Consider the following 21,471-nt stretch of genomic DNA (forward strand, 5'->3'; position numbering starts at 1 on the left):
TTTTTTATTTTGTTTATTTTGGGTTCTTTTGGTACCGGGGATTGAACTTGGGACCTTGTGCCTGCGAGGCAGGCGGTGGAACCACTGAGCTAAATCCCTGGCCCTCCAGTTTTTATTTTGAGGCAGAGTCTAAGTTGCCCAGGCAGGGCTCAAACTTGGGATCTTCCCGCCTCAGCTTCCCTGAGTGATCCCCAAGGGATTACAGGCATATACCACCATGCCTGGTTTTTTCTTCTTCATGTACTAAAAGTAAAAACTATTATAAAGCACAATGAGAGAATCGATGTCTTTGTCTCCTGTTATAAAAATTCACCAAGAAGTAAAAATTTAAGATATTGAAAATAACTGCCTCTTAGTTTTGTCTTTTCATACTGTCCTTGTTTTAATTGTTAATTATAATTAATTTGATTTAAGGGCTAAGGGGCACAGTTCAGTGATATAGCATGTGTTTAGCATGTACAAGGCCCTGGATTCAATCCTTACAACAACAAAAAAGTTAGTTTAAAATATTTTGTTTTTTTGAGACAGGGTCTCACTATGTAGTTCAAGCTGTCCTTGAACTCACTATGTAGCACAGGGTGGCCTTGAACTCAAATCTGTCCTCCTGCTTCACCCTCCCAACTTCTGGGATTACAGATATGTGCTACCACACCTGGCAGTTTAAAATATTTTTTAAAACTAAGCAGAGATATATTATTACAAGAAGATGGTTTAGACCGTGTATGCTTTTTGCTTTCTTTTCTTCATAGTCATTCACATTTATTTATGATATTTTTTAAATCATACAGTGTTGGGCTGGGGATTTAGCTCAGTGGTGCTGCCGCTTGCCTTGTAAGCGCGAGGTCCCAAGTTCTATCCCCGTTACCAAAAAAAAAAAAACCCCAAAAATCATACAGTGTTTTGTATGGATAAGATGGGAGCTAAGAGAAAGGCATAAGGAACCGAATCATTCTAATGCAGTAGTCTACAGATAATGGTGGAGATACTTAATAAACAGTTAACAAATTTATTAGATATCAGTAATTTACCTTATTATAACAGAGTAATAAATCAGCCTCCTCCCATTTTTTTCCTAGAAAAAATTGTTTCCCTAGTTAGATTAAGGAAGTTTGAGTATAGGATTATTAGAGCATGACTTCCAGCCTTAACTCTTTTGTGTGTTTTGTCCTATTGATAGGTCTGTTACCAGTGACTCATATGCTTCCCTATCTTTTTGAGGGATTGGGGAGGTACTGGGAATTGAACCAAGTACCTCACATATGGAAAGCATTCTACCACTAAGCTGTGTCCCCAGCCTGTTTTTAAAATTTTATCTTGAGATAGGGTCTCACTAAGTTTCCTAGCCTGGTTTCAAATTGTAGTCTTTCTGTCTCAGCCTCCCAAGTAGGTGGGATTACAGGCTTACACCACCACACCTGGCTACCTCCATATCTTAATGCATGTACCCGTTAGAAGTGCATGCCAACTTTCCAGTTCTGACATTGAGGCATGCAGGTATTGCGTGAAACACATTGCCCCCAGAAAACAGTAAAACTAGTAGACCTCTGCTCTCTGCTACATATGCTGGATGCTGTGATACCAGTTGGTGAGAGCTCTAGAAAAGACAGCTCTTGTGTTTATTTTGGCAACTTCTGATACAAATTCTAAGATCATGTTTAGTATGTGACTGCTAATGTGAGAGCAGTCTTTTTTTTTGTAACATTTTATGAAAAAATGTCAAACATACAAAAAAGATGAAAGAATTTTATAGTGAACACCTGTATAACTACTACTGTACATAGGTTCTACCATTACCATTTATCTGTCCATCTGTTTGCTCTCCTATTGATTTATCAACCTATCTTATTTTTTAATGTATTTCAGAGTAAGTTATTGACTGTAGTACACCTCCTGAAAATACTTGAGCATGTATATCATTAACTAGAATAAATACAGTCTTTCTTTTGACCCAAAACTTACATGTAATGAAATACACTGTTGTATGTATACATTTGCTGAGTTTGACAGAAAATTGTCTTTCTGAAAGAAAGGAAAAGGAAAGGAAGTCAGGTACTCTGAGGAAAAGGAAGCTAGAAGTCTTCTACAACCTTTGCTTATGCTTGTATGCTTGTTGGTGGTAGAATTGAAACTTTCCTGGGCTCTGGCTTGGATCACCCTTAGTATTATGGCCTTTCCCCAAGATATATGTGTTTGTCGGTGAGCCTAGCTAGTGGCTTCTCTTAAATATCAATTTTTAGCCCCCACTATAGCATTGTTGCCACATATTACAGTGGGGCCAGTATCAACAAGAAGAGGCTAGATCTACTACTTCTGCCCATGTCCCAAGTCCTTAGATGAGAAAGTAATTCTCCAGAAAATAGTGGTTAATGAAACCTACTTTTTAAATGCCCGTTTACTATAGAATCATAGAAAAGCTTTTTCATGATACATAACTTCTTTCATAAAAATAGGGTACCAGATGAATGTATCATCTTGGCCAGTGTTCCTTTTCCGAACACTAAATGGATCTGAGCTGGCACCTGCAACAATCTTCAAGAAGGTAAGAAAAATGTTACTAAAGGCCTCTATCTACTGGGCCATGGTTTTATTATTTTAATGGGAATGCTTAAATGCTTTGTCTTCTTTGACATGGATAAACAAGATTGCTAGCAATTGATTGATTGATTGATAGTCTTGCTATGTATTCTAGGCTGGCCTTGAACTCACTATGGAGCCAAGGCTGCCCTTGAACTCACAGCAATCCTCCAGCCTCATCTTCCCGAGTGCTGAGATTACAGGTCTGTCCCACTATGCCTGGAAAAAAATGCTTTTTAAATTACTTGATCAGCAAATCTATTAGTTTTCTGGGGCCACCATAACAAAGTACCACAGACTATGTGGCTCAAACAACAAAAATTTATTTTCTCACATCTCTGGAAAGTAGAAGTCTACAATTAAGGTTCAACGTTGGTTTCTGGTGAAATCTCTTTTTGTGGCTTACAGATGTCCACCTTCTTCCTCATATAGACTCTTCTGTATTTGTGCACATCCCTGGGGTCTCTTCCTGTTGTTATGACTCTGGTCATACTGGTTTAAGGACTTATCTCCAGATACAGTCACATTGTTGATTAGTTGCATCAACATTAATTTTGAGCGGGCAAAATTCATAATAGTAGCTTAGGCAACAAAAATTTATTTTCTCATAGCTCTGGAGGCTAGAAGTTGGAAATCAAGGTGTGGGCAGGGTTAGTTTCTTCCCTCATTCCTTGGCTTGTAGATGTGCTCTTTTCCCTGTATTTTCATGTGATCTGTTTCTGTGTCCTACTTTTCTCTTCTTACAAGGACATTTAGTCATAGTGGATTAGGACCCACCCTTATGACCTCATTTTAAATTAATTACCCCTTTAAAGACCCTATTTCCAAATATAGTCACATTCTAAGGTACTCTGGGGGTTAGGGCTTCAACATAAAGATTTTGGGGATGACACAATTCTGCTCAAAACACCAGGTCATAAAAATGATTCAATTATAATCACTTACTGGCCAAATTAGCACCCTCTTTTTTGTTGTTTTTCTTTCTTTTACTCCTCCTCCTCCCACTCTTTCTCCCTTCCCCCTCCTCCTCTTCTTGTACTGGGAATTGAACCCAGGGCCTTCATGCTAAGCTACATCTTAACCCTCATTCATTCATTTATATTTTGAAACAGGCTTGCTAAGTTACCCAGGCTGGGCTTGACCTCTGTCTTCCTGCTTCAGTCTCTCAGAGTGCCTCTTTCTTGACTTTAGATATGTAAGGGGTGCTCTAGTGGCAGCAGATATTCATTGCTCTTTTTTAATTTACCTGTAGAACTGAAGCCTCTCTTTACCATGCTGTATTAGTCATTCTCTTCATATTGGAGAAAATGATGATAAGCCAAAAAACTACCTGAAAGTTACTCGAAGAGACTTGGTTTCAGAAGTAAAAGTTAAAAGTAGTCATGAGAAAGAATTGTCAAAAGTAAATACTTGTTATATTATAAAAATGAGAGAGAAAACTCCAAAAGTAGTTCATGTTCTTGAGAAAATACTGAAAAGAGTGTGTGAAGAAATAGTGAATTAAAGCTAAGTTTTAGTTAAATTATGATTCCTAATATTTCTTTCTCACTCTCCAAATGGCTTTTTAATATAGTACTTAAATTTTACTACAACTATTCATACTGGGAATGTAAAAACTGATTATAGTTTTATAAAGCTTTTTAAGAAGATGAAAGACATAAGGATATAAGACATCAATTAATACAACTGCATTGTGAAGAAAAATTATCTGAGTGCACCTTTGAGCAGCATGAATACAGAAAGTGGGCTTCCCCAGCCAGCAAGGTAGATCAGCAAATGCAAGTCTTTTGACCAGTATGAACTAGCTAAATTAGCAGTAGTTTTTTTGCATGAGTGTATATGTGTGGTATCGGGGATTGAACCCGGGAAACACTGAGTTACATTTTCAGCCCTTTTTATTTTTTATTTTGATACAGGGCCCCTAAGTTGCCCAGGCTGTCCTACAACTTGGGATCCTCCTGCCTCAGCCTCCCTAGGAGCTAGGATCACAGGCATGCACTACCACTCTTGGCTGGCAGTAGTCTTTATTAAAACCTCTTACCTTGGGCTGTGGCTTTAGAAAAGCCATTGGATCTCTTTTACTTATCAGATTGCTCTATCAGCTAGTCACATGCCACATGTCATACACATTGTCAGTTTTTAAATTATAAAAGTAATTCTTGTGGATACGTGGGCAGGATCAAGCTTTATGCTTTGCTAGAGTAAAAAATGCAGCTCCTTTTGTTCTGTCTATACCTTCATTCCACTCTTCTCTCTAAAGTGAAGTTTTATTTGTTCTAGACCAGTGATGGCGAACCTTTTAGAGCTTTCAGTGATAACAAACAACGCACTGTGGCACACATGCCAGAGGTTCACTGCCACTGCTCTAGACCTTTTTCTCTCCATTCACAAACAGATACAGGCTTTTAATTTTTTAGACATAAATAAGAATATATTATATATATCATTCTGCGATTTACTTTTTTTCTCCTAATATATGCATGTTTTAGAAATCTTTCCATTTTAATTCATATATATTTTGGGTTATATTGTATTTTTCTCTAGTATGGATTATCAGAATTTAACCTAAGGATGGATAATTAGGTAGTCTGAATTTTTGTTAGTTTTGAATGTTCTATGTGAGGGTTCTTATATTAAGTTTTGTGTATAAATATGAACGGCTATTTTCTCAGAAGTAGAATTGCTGGTTCAAGGGGATGTATGTTTTAAGTATTGATAATTACTGTTAAATTGAGCCAGGCATGGTGACACTTATGTGTAACTCAGTACTTGGAGGCTGAACCAGAAGGATCACCATCAGTTTGAGGTCAGCCTGGGCTACATAGTGACTTCAAGGCCAGCCTTGAGACCCTGTCTGAAAAACTAAAGACAAAAAACTCTGAAATGACATTCCAAAAGGGTGTTCCAAGCTGTGCTCCACTGTTGAGCATATAGATATGTTTATATCCCCAAACCTTCACTAATATATTATCCATCTTTTAAAATTTTATGAATTTTTGAGAGAGAGTCAGAGATGGGGATGATAGCCCTCTATTTTAATTTGCACTGCACCAATTAGCAGTGAAATTGAGCTTTTGAAATTTGTTTAATGACCTTTTGTTTTTCTGTAAATTGCCTCCTCATAGCTTTTGCTTGCTTTTTTGTTGCACAGTCTTTCTTTTCTTCTTTTTGATTTGTCTGTGCCCTTTCCAGCCAAATTTGAAACTTGGCCAGGAACCTTCTTAAATCCTTATACTCCTCTTGGACTCTGGCCTATGCATAGCCAATTAATTAGGTAGGTCCACGCACTTGGCTTCCTAATTGTTGCTTTGTTCTGTCTCTTCTTTCTAATCTTACACCACTGCCTCTTGTGTAGGCTTTCTTCTTGCCTGGAGTGTTACGCTAGCCTTTTAACTACCCCTGATCTTTACCCTTCCACACAACTGCTAGAGATGTGTATGTGACACAAAAACCTTAATATTCGTTCTATTGCTTAAAACTCTTTTGAAGTTTCTGGTCACACTTAGGATGAAATGTAAGTTTCTTAATGTAGCCTCTTAGGTACTCTGGTTTGCAGCTGCTGCACCCTACTTTGGATTTTATGTTCTAAACTGCTTATAATGTCCTATAGATAGCATGTTCCTTTTTAGAGCTGTGCTTTGACTCACACTGGAAATCCCTGGCTAACTCTACTTTTTAAACATATGAGCAGGCATTAAATCCTTAAGGTACCTCCCCTAATTCCTGCCATCCATTCTTCTACAGTACTTCTGTAGCATCTTTTGCATATATCCATCTTTGTATTATTAGATTATATTATTTTACTCTCTTGTGTCTTAGAATATGAGTTCCAGTTGTACAGTTAGCATGTCTGTATTTTCAGTGCCTATCTTAGTTCCTGGGCTTCTGTTTGTTAAATGGTTGAAAGGATAAGGGGGTACAGGAAGATGAATACATATGAAGGGAGCATATAGCTTTGGATTTGGATATGTTGAGGTACTTGTGGGAACTTTGAGTAGGGAAGTCTATAGGCTATCAGAAATAAAGGATTTGGAACTTATAAACTAAGTTTGGCTTAGGCGTGTGGATTTGAAAGTTTTTAGAACAAATAGTAGTGATAGAAGCCTTAAGCATGAATGAGCTAGTTCAAAAAATACATAAAAGATAGGAGCATCAAGATTAGAACCTGGAGAAATACCTACCCACCTTTATAAGGTGGGTAAAGGAATCAGAATAGCCTTAAAAGTAGAAGGAGGTGGATAACTAGAATAAACTGTCACTGAACCTAGTGGGGCAGAGTTGCAAGGACTAAGGAGTGGCAACAGTCAAGTACAACTCAGAATTTCATAGTGCCTAGCCCACATCATACACTTAAATAGAGGTCAGTTATGAGGAAAGCTGATTCTTGATTATGTGATAAATAGGAAGTGACAGCGAGAGAGGGGTCCCCACTGACTTGCTTCCTCCAATTAGCCCCACCTTCTAATAGCACCTTCAGCAGTGAACTCATGAGATTTGTGCCCCATATCTAATCACCTTCGAAAGCCCTACCTCTGAGCACATCAGCCTTTTTGGGGACATTTTGTTTTTTCTTTTGGTACCGGGGATTGAACTCGGGTTCTTGCACTTGCGCAGCAGGCGGTGAAACCACTGAGCTGAATCCCCAGCCCTTTGGGGACATTTTCAAACCGAACTGTAGCAGTCCTTTTCTGTAGCAGTAGTACTCAGCGGGAAGAGGGAGTGGTTTCCCTGCCTGCCTCAGTTCCAGGGACATTTGGTGGTGTTTGGGAATATTTTTGGTTACAACTGTGTAGGGAAATGCTGCTGACATTTAGTGAACAGAGATCAGGAGTGCTACTAAATATCTACAATGCATAAAACAGTCCCCCCACAACAAAGAAATGTTCTGTCCCTAAATGTCAGTAGTGCGAAGGCTGAGAAACCCTAATTTTAATACTGTGATAATCTCACCTAATTTCCTGGCTGTCAATGCAGTTTATGTGCGGATGACTTTCAGATCTGTATTTTCAATCCAGACCTATTGACCTAACTTACTTAGATTTATGTATCCAGCTACCTACCTGCTCAGCATCTCCACTTGGATATCTAATGGACATCTAAAATTCCATCTCCAATCTCCCCATCTCAGGGAGTGGGAACTATCCTCGTTGCTCAGGCCAAAAACTTTGATGATTATTTCTTTCTCCCCTTATATCAAGTCCAAAGGAAATCCTATTGGCTCTACCCTTAAAATGTATACCAAATTTGTCCACTTCTTGCCATCTCTATTACCTTGGTACAAGCTGTTTTTATCTCTTACTGGGATTGCTGTAATACCTTCCTCAGTAATCAATGTAGCACTCAGAGTATTTCTTTTAAAATATAAGTCATTATAGTATATCATTCCTCTATTCATAACCTTCCAGGGGGTCTTTTTTTTTTTTTCTTTGGTACCAGGGATTGAACTCGGGACCTTAGGTTTACTAGGCAGGCAGTGGAACCACTGAGCTAAATCCCCGGCCCATAGGGGGTCCTTATTTTACTCAGAGTAAAAGCCAGAGTCGTTACAGTAGCCTGCAATATAGTTCATGGTATAACTCCTTGTTAACAATTTGACTTCATTTCTGCTGCTCTCCCACTTACATACTACATTGTAGCTATGCTTGCTTCCTTGATGTTCCTCAGACTTTTCAGACATGTATCTCCTACTTTAGGACCTTTACCCTGGGCATTTTCTCTGCTTAGAATGCTTAGAACACCTCTCTATTGACATCTGCATGGTTAGTAATCATATCCTTCAGGTTTTATACTCTGGTTTCTCTTCAGATCGCATATCCTTCAGGTTTCTGCTCACATGTCACCTTTCATGTGACCTAATTCCCTTCTTTAAAATTGTTCATCCTGGGCCGGGAATTTAGCTCAGTGGTTTCGCCGCCTGCTGCGCAAGTGCAAGGACCAGAGTTTGATCCCCGGTACAAAAAAAAAAAAAAATTGTACATCCTTTCCCCCCACATTGCTTTCTTTGGCTTTCTCTCTCCCTTTCTCTCTCCCTCTCTCTCTCCCCTTTCTCTCTTCTCTCTCTGGATAACAGCTATCATTTCTAGCATTTGTATATGTTCTGCTTTTTAAGTTATGTTTATTGTATGTTTCTCCTCTTACGCATATAAGTGCCATAAGAGTGGGATTTTATCTGTTTTTCTGGTTAATATATCTAAAAAACCTTCAGTCATGTCTCACATATAGTAGATTATAAATATTAGTAAGTGAATACATGAAGGTTAATGGACTAGAATATTTGATAAGATCAAAGAAGTGGATTAAAAGTAAGAAGGTAGAAGTTAAGTATAGGAGTTTTTGGTCACAGGTAGACCCTCGGAATATAGCAATAAACAAAACATAAAAACTGCTACTATCGGTCTTACCTTCTAATTGGAGAAATGTTTCATAAACTATTATAATTAAAACATGTATTATATTTGGTAGTTCTACAAGATTAGGAGATCAGAGGTTGACGTTTTATTTATTTTTATTTTTTTATTTTTTTGGTACGGGGGATCGAACTCTGGTCCTTGTGCTTGCACAGCAGGGTGGTTGACGTTTTAGATAGGTTGGTTGGGAGGTTCTTGCTGAGAAGGTGCCATTTGAATGAAGAGCTGAAGAAAGAGAGAGGGAACCATGGAGATACCAAGATTAAGAATATTCCTGGCAGAGGAGTAATACAGATAAATGATGAGACTGGCATTAGAGTTAATGGGATACCACAGAACCATATTATAGGTAGGTAGGTAGGAAGAGAGGTTAAAAGAGCATTCTTTACTAGCTACCTTCTAGAATAGAACCATTTTTGTCTCACAGTAAAAGAATAATCGCTTGCTTATTTTAGCTATATCTTTTGGAAATTATTGTATTTCAGAAGTCATTCAAGAATTGATACTAAGAAGCCAAATTCCTTAAAAACATTTAAAAGCATTTTATATCATTAACTTTTGTGGACAGCCTAGGGAACTATTTTGCCAATTACCTAAATCTGACCCTGTCTCAAATTAAAAAGAGCCGAGTGTGATGGCACATGCTTGTAATCCCAGCACTCTGGGAGGCTAAGGCAGGAGGATGACAAGTTTGAGCCAAACCTGGACAATTTAGCAAGACCTTTTCTCAAAATAAAAAATACAGAAAGGCTCAGATATAGCTCAGTGAGAATGCCCTGAGTTCAACTCCCAGTATCACAAGATAAATACAAACAAATGAATAAATAAATTTTTTAAAAAGGGAGGTCTAGAGATGTACTTCAGTGAAAGAGTGCCTCTGGGTTCAATCCAAAGTACCACCAAAAAAAAAAAGCTAGGAGCTTACTTACTGTCCTTGGATGATTCCTTGGCTTTTTTCCTTTAAATAAATGCTTGCTATTGGGTATGGTGCTGAAAATGATAACATGAATAAGATGTAATTAACACCTCTCTCAATTTCATGGAAGTGTAGACACCTCAACAGTGGTTTCATAAGTGAAAACAAGGAGCCCTGTTGAGATGGGGCCTAGAAGTGGGCAGTGTTTAGTAGGGAAGCATTCAAGGGGGCCAGGAGAGCTGGGCTTTGAAGTGGATGAGTTGGTGTTGGCCATGCTGTTGTTGGGGTAGGGTTTTCAGGGAGGTGGCCATCAGATAAGATTGCTTAGGTTTAAAATCCAGCCCTGATAATTGGGAGTATATTCTTAGGCAAGTATGTACTGTATCGGTTTTTTCATTTGCACAATGAGAACAATAATTGCATTGACCTCATAGCATTCTTATAAGAACTAAATGAATATATATAAAACTAAAATAGTGCCTGGTGTATAATAAAATTTTAAGGTTAATATTTGATATTATTTTAGAGAGGAGGGTCATTGGCAGGTTATGGGTTTTGACTGAATTGTGGGTAAGTGGAAGGTATGAATCTAGGGCAGTCCTCAATCTTGAGTACACATTAGAATCACTTGGGGAATTAAAACATGCTGATTCCTGGGCCCCACCCTTTATCAATTCAATTAACATTTCTGGTGGTGTGGCCCCAGGTGATTCCAACGTTCAGTAGGGCTAAGAACTATGTCCAGGACTATGTCTAGGCTTCTGGCTTGGGTGACTGGGTTACTGTGATGGTGCCCATTTACTTGCATGAAAAGCTGATTGAAAGAAAAGATGTTGCTTCTTGACATAGCAGTTGGATTTTCTAAGAATCCTGTCAGCATTGTAACTAAGGAATGCTCAGGGAGGGGGTTGCAGTACTGGGATTGAACCCAGGGCCTTCACACTTAGCTACATCCTCAGCCCTTTTTATTTTTTATTTTGAGACATTCTCACTAAGTCACTGAGTTGCCCAGGCTGGGTTGAACTTTGATCATCCTGCTCTCTCAGAGTGATGGGGTTACAGGCATGTGCTATCATGCCCAGCTAGGAATGCTATTTTAATATCAATTTCTGAGTATTGGCTATCATCCATATTATGTGACTTTCATGTTTTTATGTCTGCATTTTATACTTTGAGTTTATTTTAGGATATTAGCTGCTGTTGTTGCTTCCCTTTGTACTTAGCCATATTCAGTGCACTCCTACAATTTGCATATTCAGTAGCGTTATCTACTTTCTCTTAAACTTTCTTGTCCATTGTTCTCTCCTGTCTCCAACCTCTTCTACCAACACTGCTAGAATGTACACTCCACCAGAGCAGGAATCGTTGATATTTTTGTCTACTAGTGAATCTTAAATTCTTGTTACATAGTAGATAAATCATATATTTTGAATGGATGGATGGATCAGGCTGGTTTTGTTTCCTTCCAAGTCCTTGGCTGTACTCTAGAATAAAAATGAGATTTTGGAGAGCAGATTTTCAGATCTGTGAGAACTCTTTTCTTCCTTTATTAATTGACAAAATGAAAACAAAGGGTTATTTATGATTGCTAAATGTTGTAAGAGAATACACTTGAGCAAATGGTTCTTAATACATCTTAACATTGAAAAATTTTTTAAATATTTTGGTAGGAACCACCAAAGCCACCCCTAAATAATTTTAAAGTGGGGATGAAACTGGAAGCTACTGACAGAAAGAACCCATATTTCATCTGCCCAGCAACAATTGGAGGTGTTAAAGGAGATGAAGTTTACATCACGTTTGATGGCTGGAGTGGAGTATTTGATTATTGGTGCAAGTATGATTCTAGAGAAATTTTCCCAGTTGGGTGGTGTTGCCTGACAGGAGATGTATTACACCCACCAGGAAATAAGGGTAAGCTAATAAGTAACTACATGTTTTTTTACTTTAATGAATTTGGATTTAACTACTTTTGGTGGCATTACGGTTAGCTTTGATGATACTAAGATTTCATGCCCAACTAGAGGGTCAGGCAGAACAGTGAGAGCACTGTCCTGTAGAACCAGAGGTAAGTAAAGGAAGACTGATTAGAATTTTTGAAGGCTGCCTCAACATCATATGTAAGCTCCAGTCCACCTTGGAGAATATAGACAAAGCTAAAAGTTGCATTTGTACCAAGGAAGGCTTGGTGGCTTTAAGCACTGGGCAGGGTGGTGGGCAGCTACCTTTATAATTGCTATTCAATTAAATATTACTCAGGGCATCAGGGATATAGATCAATGGTAGAATACATGCTTAGCATATGTAAAGCCCTGGGTTTGATCTCTAGTACCCAAAAAGAAAAGAAAAAAGAAAATTTACACATGGTATTCCATTGTTTATATCTCTAGGATAATTTTTTAAAGATTGGGTATAACTGTTAAAAACATAATTTGACATGAATTTGGTTCTATTTTCAAATTAAATTAATACTTTGTTAATCTTAAGTAAAATCTACATGTATGTGAAAATTTTTGACTCTTTGGAAGCCATTGTAGATTTCTGTGTTATTTTAGTTATGGCAGTATTTATCAGTTGTTAACACTGTTTCCTGGATTAAACACTTTACTGTGATTATCTAGATAAGTGGTGGCAAACCTATGACATGTGTGCCCCAGCAGGCTCTTTGTATCGTTGAGAGCTCTAAAAGGCTTGCATCACTGGATCGAGATACTTTTCTTTCAGAGAAAAGTCATGAAAGTATTGAAGCTCCTTGGTAACTTCCAAAGACTAAGGCGTGTGTCTACCATGTTCTTCTGTGATGGAATCACTGCAGTTATTTAAGTGAGATCTACATACAGAACCCAGTCATTGGTCTAAGTTTTTATGAATTTATTCATGTAATCGAATGTAAATATGATTAAAATTTATCTCAGTAAATGTGTTTATACAAGAAATAAGCATGATGTAGAAAAATGAGTAAAGTGTGTAGAGGAAGACAGGGTAGGAAAGAGCTTACATAGCTATATTCTCAAAGCTGCTATTAAAATCTGTAGTTTGGAATATTAATGCATTCTACTATACTATAATACTATATACTCCGATTTCTTTTTTAAATTAGGTACCTCTTTTACCAGTTTGGGACATGGTGAGTTTGGTTCTCCGGTATCTATTCCCCCTTTTTTCTTAGTGGCACAATTTGGCTGTGTATCGTAATGACTACTTTCCCAGCTTGGCAGCAGTATTGTATATCTATGAGACTAAATATAGATAGTGTGTTTTACTTCCAGGAAGTGTATTATAGAGAGAGGAGTGTGTTTTCTTCCTGCTTCTGTCCTGCTGCTAGGAGTGTTTTTGTTTTATTGGAGTTCCATCTTGGACCATGAGATTGGGACTATACTGTATCCTATGCGCTGTGGAGTGGAGAGCAAAAAGAAAGAGCAGGAGCCCCTGAGGATGTTGTGCAGCAGAACTTTCATATTAACCTGCATTGTCTGTTTCCAGATTCTTATTTGAAAGAAGTGAACTGTGTTATTTAAACAACTGTTCTTTTAGATTTTTCACTTACTATTAGCTAAACTTAATCTTAATTGATTCAGGGTAACTTTGGTACATCTAGTTGCTATCCTCCATTGGATAGCTGCCCGTGCAGATATGGAGCCTAAAAAAATGGTAGCTCCTCGTTAAGAAAGCAGGTTTAAGAGTCATCATGTTCACTCAAGGAAATTTTTTTTTATTATAGGTAGGAATATAGATGTGTGGGGCGGTGCGCTTTATATTTGGTTGACAGGAGGCAGTGATCAAAGTTTTGAGTAAACAACAAAAAGTATTCTTAATTGTAGGATAGTCACTAGCTTGATTTCCCCAACAATAGGAGAGGAAGGATTTTAAAGAGAAAATATTCAACAGTGATAATCCAGCAACTTAGAATCATATCTGGAACTACTCTTACTTTGAAAGCTATGTAAGATTTAAAACTGAATTGTTTTTTCATTTTCCTTTCTTTTTGGGGGCAAGCTTATGACCAAATGCATATTTTATTTATGAAAATAATAAATATTTTTAGTTTTTTGTAAAATTGGGGGATTCAGAGACATTCTTTTTTAAATGTTCCCAATATTAATTTTTTCTAAGATTATGGGATATTCAAGGTTTTAAAAAAATTGTTACATTGTAAGCCATACTACCTTGCTTTAAAGGTACTTGAATACTTTCAATGTATAAATTAAAATTTAAACATATAATTTCTAAATCATGAATGAATTCATTTTAAGTGTAGCTTCAGGTTTATGCAGCATTGACTGTAAATGAATGACTTACATTGTATGGAGTGTCCTTTTGTAGTGTAATTCTTTTAACAATGTGGCCTTATAGACAAGGAAGGAGACCAGGCAGCAAACTTCCAGATGCTTTGAGTATAAAGTTGCAGGATCCCAAGGGTATCTAGGAATTCCTGTGGTCCAGAAGGAGCTTGGAGGAGGGGAAAACCTAAAATCAGGAAGGTATTGCCAAGCATTCCTGTCCAGTGGCATTGTAAGCATTTAGAGACTGTCTTAATTCTTTTCTTGATATAACCAACCCTTCAGTTTACTAGGGTCCTCTCCCCCTGCTTTCCTCTGATGGAAACAGCTTTAATTCAGAAATGAAATGCAGTGGTAGCATTTCATTCACAGCTTTGCAGAAACATTTCTGATACTGAATATTTGTTAGATCTGGTAAATTAGATTTTCTTTGTTGCCAATTCAGACATAATTTTACAAATAGAAATTTTCTTCTTAAGATTAAAGAAAAAAAATTTAATAGATCTTAAACATAATTATTCTTGGCATATTAGCTTCTTTGAATACTGGTTTATTTGTGTGCAGGTGTATTTGTGCTTTAGTTTAATTTTTAGGGAGTGGGTTCTAAAATCTAAACTTTGGATCTTCTAAAAATGTAACTGGTCATTTTATGTATAATAGACTTATTATGAACAACTCCTTACATACAACATTTTCCTTCTTAATTGATTTTCAATGTTTGTCTTTTGAGAAGTATTTCAGCATTTTCATTGAGCAAATAAGATAGTGTACTCCCAGCCCCTACCCCTTTCTCGTTTTTACCCCCATAAAATTAGAAATTATGGCTTCTTTTTCCTTGTTATTCAGACACAGAAGGAGTGTGTGGTTTCTGTAACTTGTGCTTTACCTTTCTGAATTCTAAAATTAAAATTTTGTGGGCATATCTTTACGAGTTTTTTTATTTGTGTAGGAATGTATCTGTTTGGCAAAAAACTACATAAAGCGGCACTTTCATTTCTGTGTTACAGTGGGTCAGAAGTGGCAGAGGTACATATAACCAAGGCTGTAAAACTTAGAGATGTGTTAGTCCTTCTAGAAGGCTTCTAAATACTCAAGTATTCATTTAGATTTTTGTCCTTAATGTAGTTTATAATAAAATACGGATTAATATATTTTAGTATATTCAGTGCTCTGCATATTTGGCATAAGTGAAATGGCTAGAAATGCTATCCACCCAAATATTTCATGCAAAACCTCTAAAATTTAAAATAACTGTTATTTTCTTTTTTCATATGAACAGCTTGAAACATATTTTGCTTCTGTGAGGAGATGGCTATTATGATGCAAAGGAGTATCTTTTAAAAAAAAAAGTCCTCTCTTTGCTTTAAGGATTTCAGCTATATACTGTACTACAATAATTTCAAGTAAAGCCTGGTTCAGTTCTATGATATATTTTAACAAGTTCTCTTGAGACTATTAAATTGTCTTGGTTTTTAGGACATGTGACCCAGCAGGGATAAGTTTTTCTATAGATGCAATGGGTTGGCAGTTAGATTTTGGCATTCTTTCCAGATTCTCTGACCCAAGGTAACCTTTGGTCCTTGTCTAAGGCGGGAGTGAAGGAAGCTTGAGCAGGTGACTGATGATCACTGTCTCTGCAGGCCACAGACAATATGGGAATTACTTTAGCAGTCCCTTTAGTCCCCTCCTCCTACACCTCCCCCCTTAAACCAACAAATGCAAATAGCTTCATCCCCATTTGCTAGAAATTCAGGCTTGCTAGGGCAACATGGGCTTTGTTGTTGACTGGCTTTCTCCAGATTTGCAGTTTTATTCCTGGTAAGGAGCAAGGCTATCAACTGGAACTCAAATCAACTTAATGGTAAATACAGCAGCAACATTTTTCTCTAGGATATTTATAAAGGTAGGAATTATAGCAAAAGTTTTTTATATTGTAATTGAGGTGTGGTTAAAGAAATTCATTGTCTGCTTTGTTAGCTTTTGTATTTTGAATAGCCCAGTAATTTCTGTTACCTCAGAAAATCTTGTATTTTTCCTAAATATTATTTACTGAAATTATTGACACTGTTGTTTAAACATTCACTTCTAAAATTTGTTTTATAGTAAAGGAAAAAATCAATCTTTGGTAAATTCCACCATAAGAAATGTTTTTTCCTTTTTAAAAAAAGGAACAACCCTGTTGTAAGTCAGATTTGGTTATTTAAATCACCACTTTGTAATGAAAGTTGTCAAATTTTTGTAACTTTTAAGAATATGACAATAAATTATTTTTCATTGGTATTAGATTGGACTTATTAAAATATTTTGTACAAAAATGGGAATAACATTTTACTAATTAAATATTATACCAATACATTTAATGTATTTTTGTGTTAATTGTAGCAGCTATTGCTGTAATTTTTTAAACAACATAGTGGAATTCATTCTATAGAAATTGTTCAGCAATAAAAAATATATTGTAGTGTAAAAATCAAATGGCTTTTAAAAACTCGTATTGTTAAATGAATTATGACGACCTAAAACAACTGAAATTGCTTTCCTTTTTTATTTCTTCTGGAAATATTAAAAATTATGGAGATTATAATCTTCCTTAATAATGCCAAGTATACATGAGTGGCAGTTGTGAAATAAAATAGTTCTCATTGGAAATACCCTCCTCCTCCTCCCCGCCCCACAGTGAGGCTGAAAGGAGTAGTTCACAGAGCTTTTGTAGTCCCCAAGTAGAAAACAGTTATATTTTAAAAGCAAAACTCGTAAAGCCCTTCTAAATTCTAATTGTGATTTCTAGCTGCTTCTTACCTTTTTATGATTTCTTTTCTAGGCTGAATACTTATAAGGTAAAATTTTGAAACAGTAGGAAAGCCATGTAAATTTGACTAAGTTGGATTTTCTTGTTTTAATTTAGCATATATGCCAACAAACAAAGACACACTGTTGCTTAGCTATGCAGGTAGAGAAACTGCTTTACTTGGGCTTTCATATTTTGTTTATTACAGAGCTATCCTTTGACTTTTCAGTTATGTTTGAGAAATTTTTCCCAACAACGTTTTTTCAAGTTTTCAGCTTTAAGATGGAATGTTCTGTGCATTTAAGGTATTTTTATAAGGTATATGAAGAATTTCTTCTTCCTTTAATCTGTTTATCTTAGATCTCAAAGCCCAGTTTTGAAATAAGAATGAATCAAAGCTATTAGTCCTTTAAATATATTTGGTTTTGGTTTAGTTGTCCAGATAAAATTTTTAAAAATCTACTGGAAAAGACATAATAGCATCTCCCAAATGAGAATGCTTGGTCAGAGCATCAAAAGCAAGCTGTTTTAAATGAAATATTTTTCTGAATGAATCATTTTTATGTAGGAGTTAACTTTTCTTATGTGTTTAAGATATTTTTAATGCTGTGAAACTGGTTCTTGGTGTTGGAAGGGAAATCTGCATGGGTCATTACCAATCTCCAGAATGATGGAGGAGCTAAGGCAACAGGGCGGGCTTCTTCATGCTATTGCACGCCTATGATGTGGTTGGTAGATGAGTACAGAACTGAAGTAAGCCCTCAGATCATAACTGGGAAGTTGGTGTAAGGTCAAATAAGGCTTAAAATATGAAGAGGCAGATCCATTTTCCATAAAAACTGGGACAGATACCACTAAAACTTAGAGACCTTATTTTCCTTTGTAACTTCATTCTTTTTCCTTGTGGCAGTCAGTTTGTAAAACAAACCTGTGAAAATGAAAGGAGTGGAGAGGAAGGGGTCTTTTATACTTGTTTTGTACACAGAAGGAAAGTAGGAGATAGAGTCAAAATACAATATCTTGGAGAAGTCTTTAAGTGGTGATACAAGGAAGATTGATAAGTAGATATCTATGGGAGGCAGGATTGAGGTCTGAGGGGGGGAGCTGTCTGACAAGGACAATCTACCACTCAGACAATGCAGATGACTTTTCCTTTATGTTTTTCTGAGTCAGCTTCTCTGAACAGTTTCTGGCTGTGGTGTTGAGGTGATCCACTCTAATTCTGATTTTGCTGGAGTCTGAGCTGCAGATTGTGTTTTATTTTTATGGTTTCTGAAGAGCACTGCTGGCATGCAGTGAGCCTGCATGATTATTTCTGATGTTATTTTTAGTGAATTGATGAGTGGTACTTCACTATCCTCAGTTGGTTCCAGGACCCCCCAGAGATCCCTAAAATCCAAGGATGCTTAAAATCCCTTATATAAAATGCTGTGATATTTGCATGTGCACAGCACTAGGTACATTTTAAATAGCCTCTAGATTACTTGTAATACCTGTTGCACTGTATTTGCTATGTTAATAGTTGGTATGCTGTATTCTTTAAGGAAAATGACAGGCAAAAAGTCTGTACATGTTCAGTAGAAATGGAATTTTAAGTATTTTTAAACCTTACTTGGTTGAATCCATGATTTTGGAACCTATTGCAAAGAGCCAACTGTGTGCTACTCTAAAAATTGTATGGCTTTTTATCTAAATAGGGTATTATGCTTGTGTTGGAATATTTGTTTTCATTAGAGACATCTAAATATTTAGAATGGATGGCTGTATTTTTATTCAAAGATGTGGCTAAGTTTATCTTTATTGGGCATTTTGTATTTTTAATGACAACATTGGTATTTATTGTACAGCATTTGGAAAATGAGGCTAAGTAATAAGAGGGAAATTTAAAAATTACTTGTATCCCTATCTTCTGGAGATAATCTTTGCTAATATTTTAGTATATAAGTCTTAGGATATTTTAATTTAAAAATTGGAAACATTAAGCTGGGCATGGTGGTACAAGCCTATAATCCCAGCACTCTGGGACAGTGAGACAGGAGACTCTCAAAGTTCAAGCCCAGCCTGGGCAACTTAAATAAAGAATAAAAAAGGTCTGGGAATGTAGTTCAGTGCAAAGGCCCTGGGTTCAAGGGGAAAAAAGGAAATGTTAATTGCCAGTGGTCATTGAGACTATTTTTACAAGTATATGTTTTGCTCTGTTCCATGCGTAATAAATTATATTGGTTTGGTCCTGTCTACCTGGATATTCTTACTCTGTTATTCTAGTAATTAATAGACTTAAACTGTATTCTGATTGTAAATGCTTGTAGTAGAGAAATTCCACTAGAAAATGTATAGTCAAGAAAAATTATCAGAAGGTGGTACTCCAGTATTTGGTGCATTTTTTTTTTACCCTTAAAGGTATATTTAGCTAAGAGAATTGAAAATTCATTTGCTTTCACTCAGTTATAACCTCAATTATTTTGAAATATAATTTTAAAATTTTTTATATCTTAGAGCTGGATGGGACTAAATGCTAGATTATTAGAGGAGTATGTTGATATTTATTTTTAGCACTACTTTAAATTTTTTTCTTTGTGGTTTACATGTAATCTTTCTTATATTTGAACCTGAAAAAAATCTTAACCATATTATTTATTTCTGTATTTTAAGTTTATAGAAGAAAATGTTTTGGTTAAAAGATCTCAAGCTGAGGATATAGCTCAGTGATAAGAGTACTTACCTAGCATGTGCATGGTCTTGGGTTTGATAGCTAGTACTGCAAAACAAGTCTTTTCATTTTCCATCTCAAATCAGAAATAATGCCCAGTTTAAGCAAAGAACATGGGCTTTTTGGCTAAGATAGTTCTGAATTTGAATCCTGGTTCTACCATTTCTAGACTGGTGTGACACTTGGTTAGTTACTTATCTTGCTGAGCCTCTTTTTATTCATATTTAAAATGGAGATAATAGCTCTACACAGTGGTGCATGCCTGTAATCCCAGCATTCTGGGAGGCTGAGATGGGAAGATCACAAGTTCAAGACCAGCCTGAGCAATTTAGCAAGACCCTGTCTTAAAATTTAAAAAAAAATTAAAGGCTGAGAATGTAGCTCATTGGGAAGGCCCAGAGTTTAATTCCCAGTAATAAAACTCCAGCAAAACTAAAAAGTTCTTACTTTGTGACCACTGTGAGTACACAGTTATAATGCTGATATCGCTTTAACCTTACTTAAACATGCATTTTCTGTTTGATGTAGTTTTAATACTAAATACAGTTTCAGCACGGTGTATATACATGAAACAATATAATGTGTTCTAGCCTTATAATTTTATTTTTAAATCATACCTCCTTAAAGCTGGAAAAAAAAAAGAAAAATGGAATCAGCTGGCCTCTGAAAGATGAATAAAGAGCCCTAGGTACTAGGTAGTTTGCTTTGCTGTTTTTCTATATTGATGTACAAGATGATTTCTATAAACGGCGTAATTGGGTAGTGTTTTCTGAAGGAAAGACTCTTTTTGCACTAAGAAAAAAAAATACAGAAAGTAGCCAAAAGGTAATTTGCCAGAAATTTTCACTGGGCTACATCAAAGTTACTGATTACTCTTACAAAACCCTTTTTTTTTTTTTTTTTAGAGAATTAGACTATTTCCTGATGATACGAAATCTTAAAGTATTCTAAAACTTCATTTTAAATAGTACTTTTATTTTAAGTGATTTTCAGGGAATAACCTTTGGGGAGAATTTTAAAGATTAACTTCTCTTGAGTCATAAGAAGATAATGCCTTAATTATGTCATTTACTTTAATTTTTTGTTGTGTTTTTCTCAGTTCCTATTGCAAAGAATACAAAAAAAATAGAATCTTCCCCTTTTGACGCAACCCAGCATTCAATGCAGTCTCCACAGGAAACTGCTGTAATACTGCCAACACAACAGATCAGGAAATCGGCTCGAATTAATAAACCACCTGGACCTACTCCAGCCCCTGAGAAGGGCAGTACTTTTAAAAATATACCAAAGAAAAAAAGTCAAAGCTCAGGAAAAAAGGTTAGTTGTATCTCCTGCTAATTTGTATATAGGTCTCTCTAGTGCTGTATTTGTGACATACAGTTAGGAATTTGTCAGCATTATGATTAGGCTCTTTAGGAATGTACTAAGATCATATAGCGTTCTTAAAGGCCCCACATAGCTATTGAGAAATTGACATTTCTTTTCTTGGGTAATTTGATACTTTTTATAATCTTCAAAACCACTGTGGATGCACTATATGGGTATATTTGTGTTCTTGCTAGTTAGTTTAAAATTTATATACTTTCAGAAACTATTATGCCTTACTGGGGATTGAATGCCTCATGCATGCTAGACAAGCAACTCTATCAGTGCACTACATTCCCTGCCCTTTTATACTTGGAAACATGGTCTCACTGAGTTGCCCGCACTGGCCTTCAGAAACTTAGTCTTCATGCCTCAGCTTCCCTAGGAGCTGGGATTACAAGGCACGTGCCACTGCACTTGGCTGAAATTCA

The 21,471-nt window shown here is 36.3% G+C and overlaps 1 protein-coding gene across 2 annotated transcripts in view; it reads left to right on the forward strand.

Moving 5' to 3' along the window:
* The window catches only part of Scml2 (Scm polycomb group protein like 2), a 78,905-nt gene that overhangs the window by 27,253 nt on the left and 30,181 nt on the right, over window positions 1-21,471 (forward strand). For both annotated transcript variants that reach the window (XM_004866143.4, XM_004866144.4), the window contains exons 5-7: window positions 2,451-2,539; window positions 11,568-11,811; window positions 20,775-20,992. In XM_004866143.4, the coding sequence (XP_004866200.1) occupies window positions 2,451-2,539; window positions 11,568-11,811; window positions 20,775-20,992 (551 nt within the window). The remainder of the gene's footprint in view (window positions 1-2,450; window positions 2,540-11,567; window positions 11,812-20,774; window positions 20,993-21,471) is intronic.

This window comes from Heterocephalus glaber, unplaced genomic scaffold (genome assembly GCF_053883595.1).
Source record: "Heterocephalus glaber isolate CG9 unplaced genomic scaffold, H.glaber_assembly_v1.0 deba00001594, whole genome shotgun sequence".
In the NCBI taxonomy this organism is placed as follows: domain Eukaryota; kingdom Metazoa; phylum Chordata; class Mammalia; order Rodentia; family Bathyergidae; genus Heterocephalus; species Heterocephalus glaber.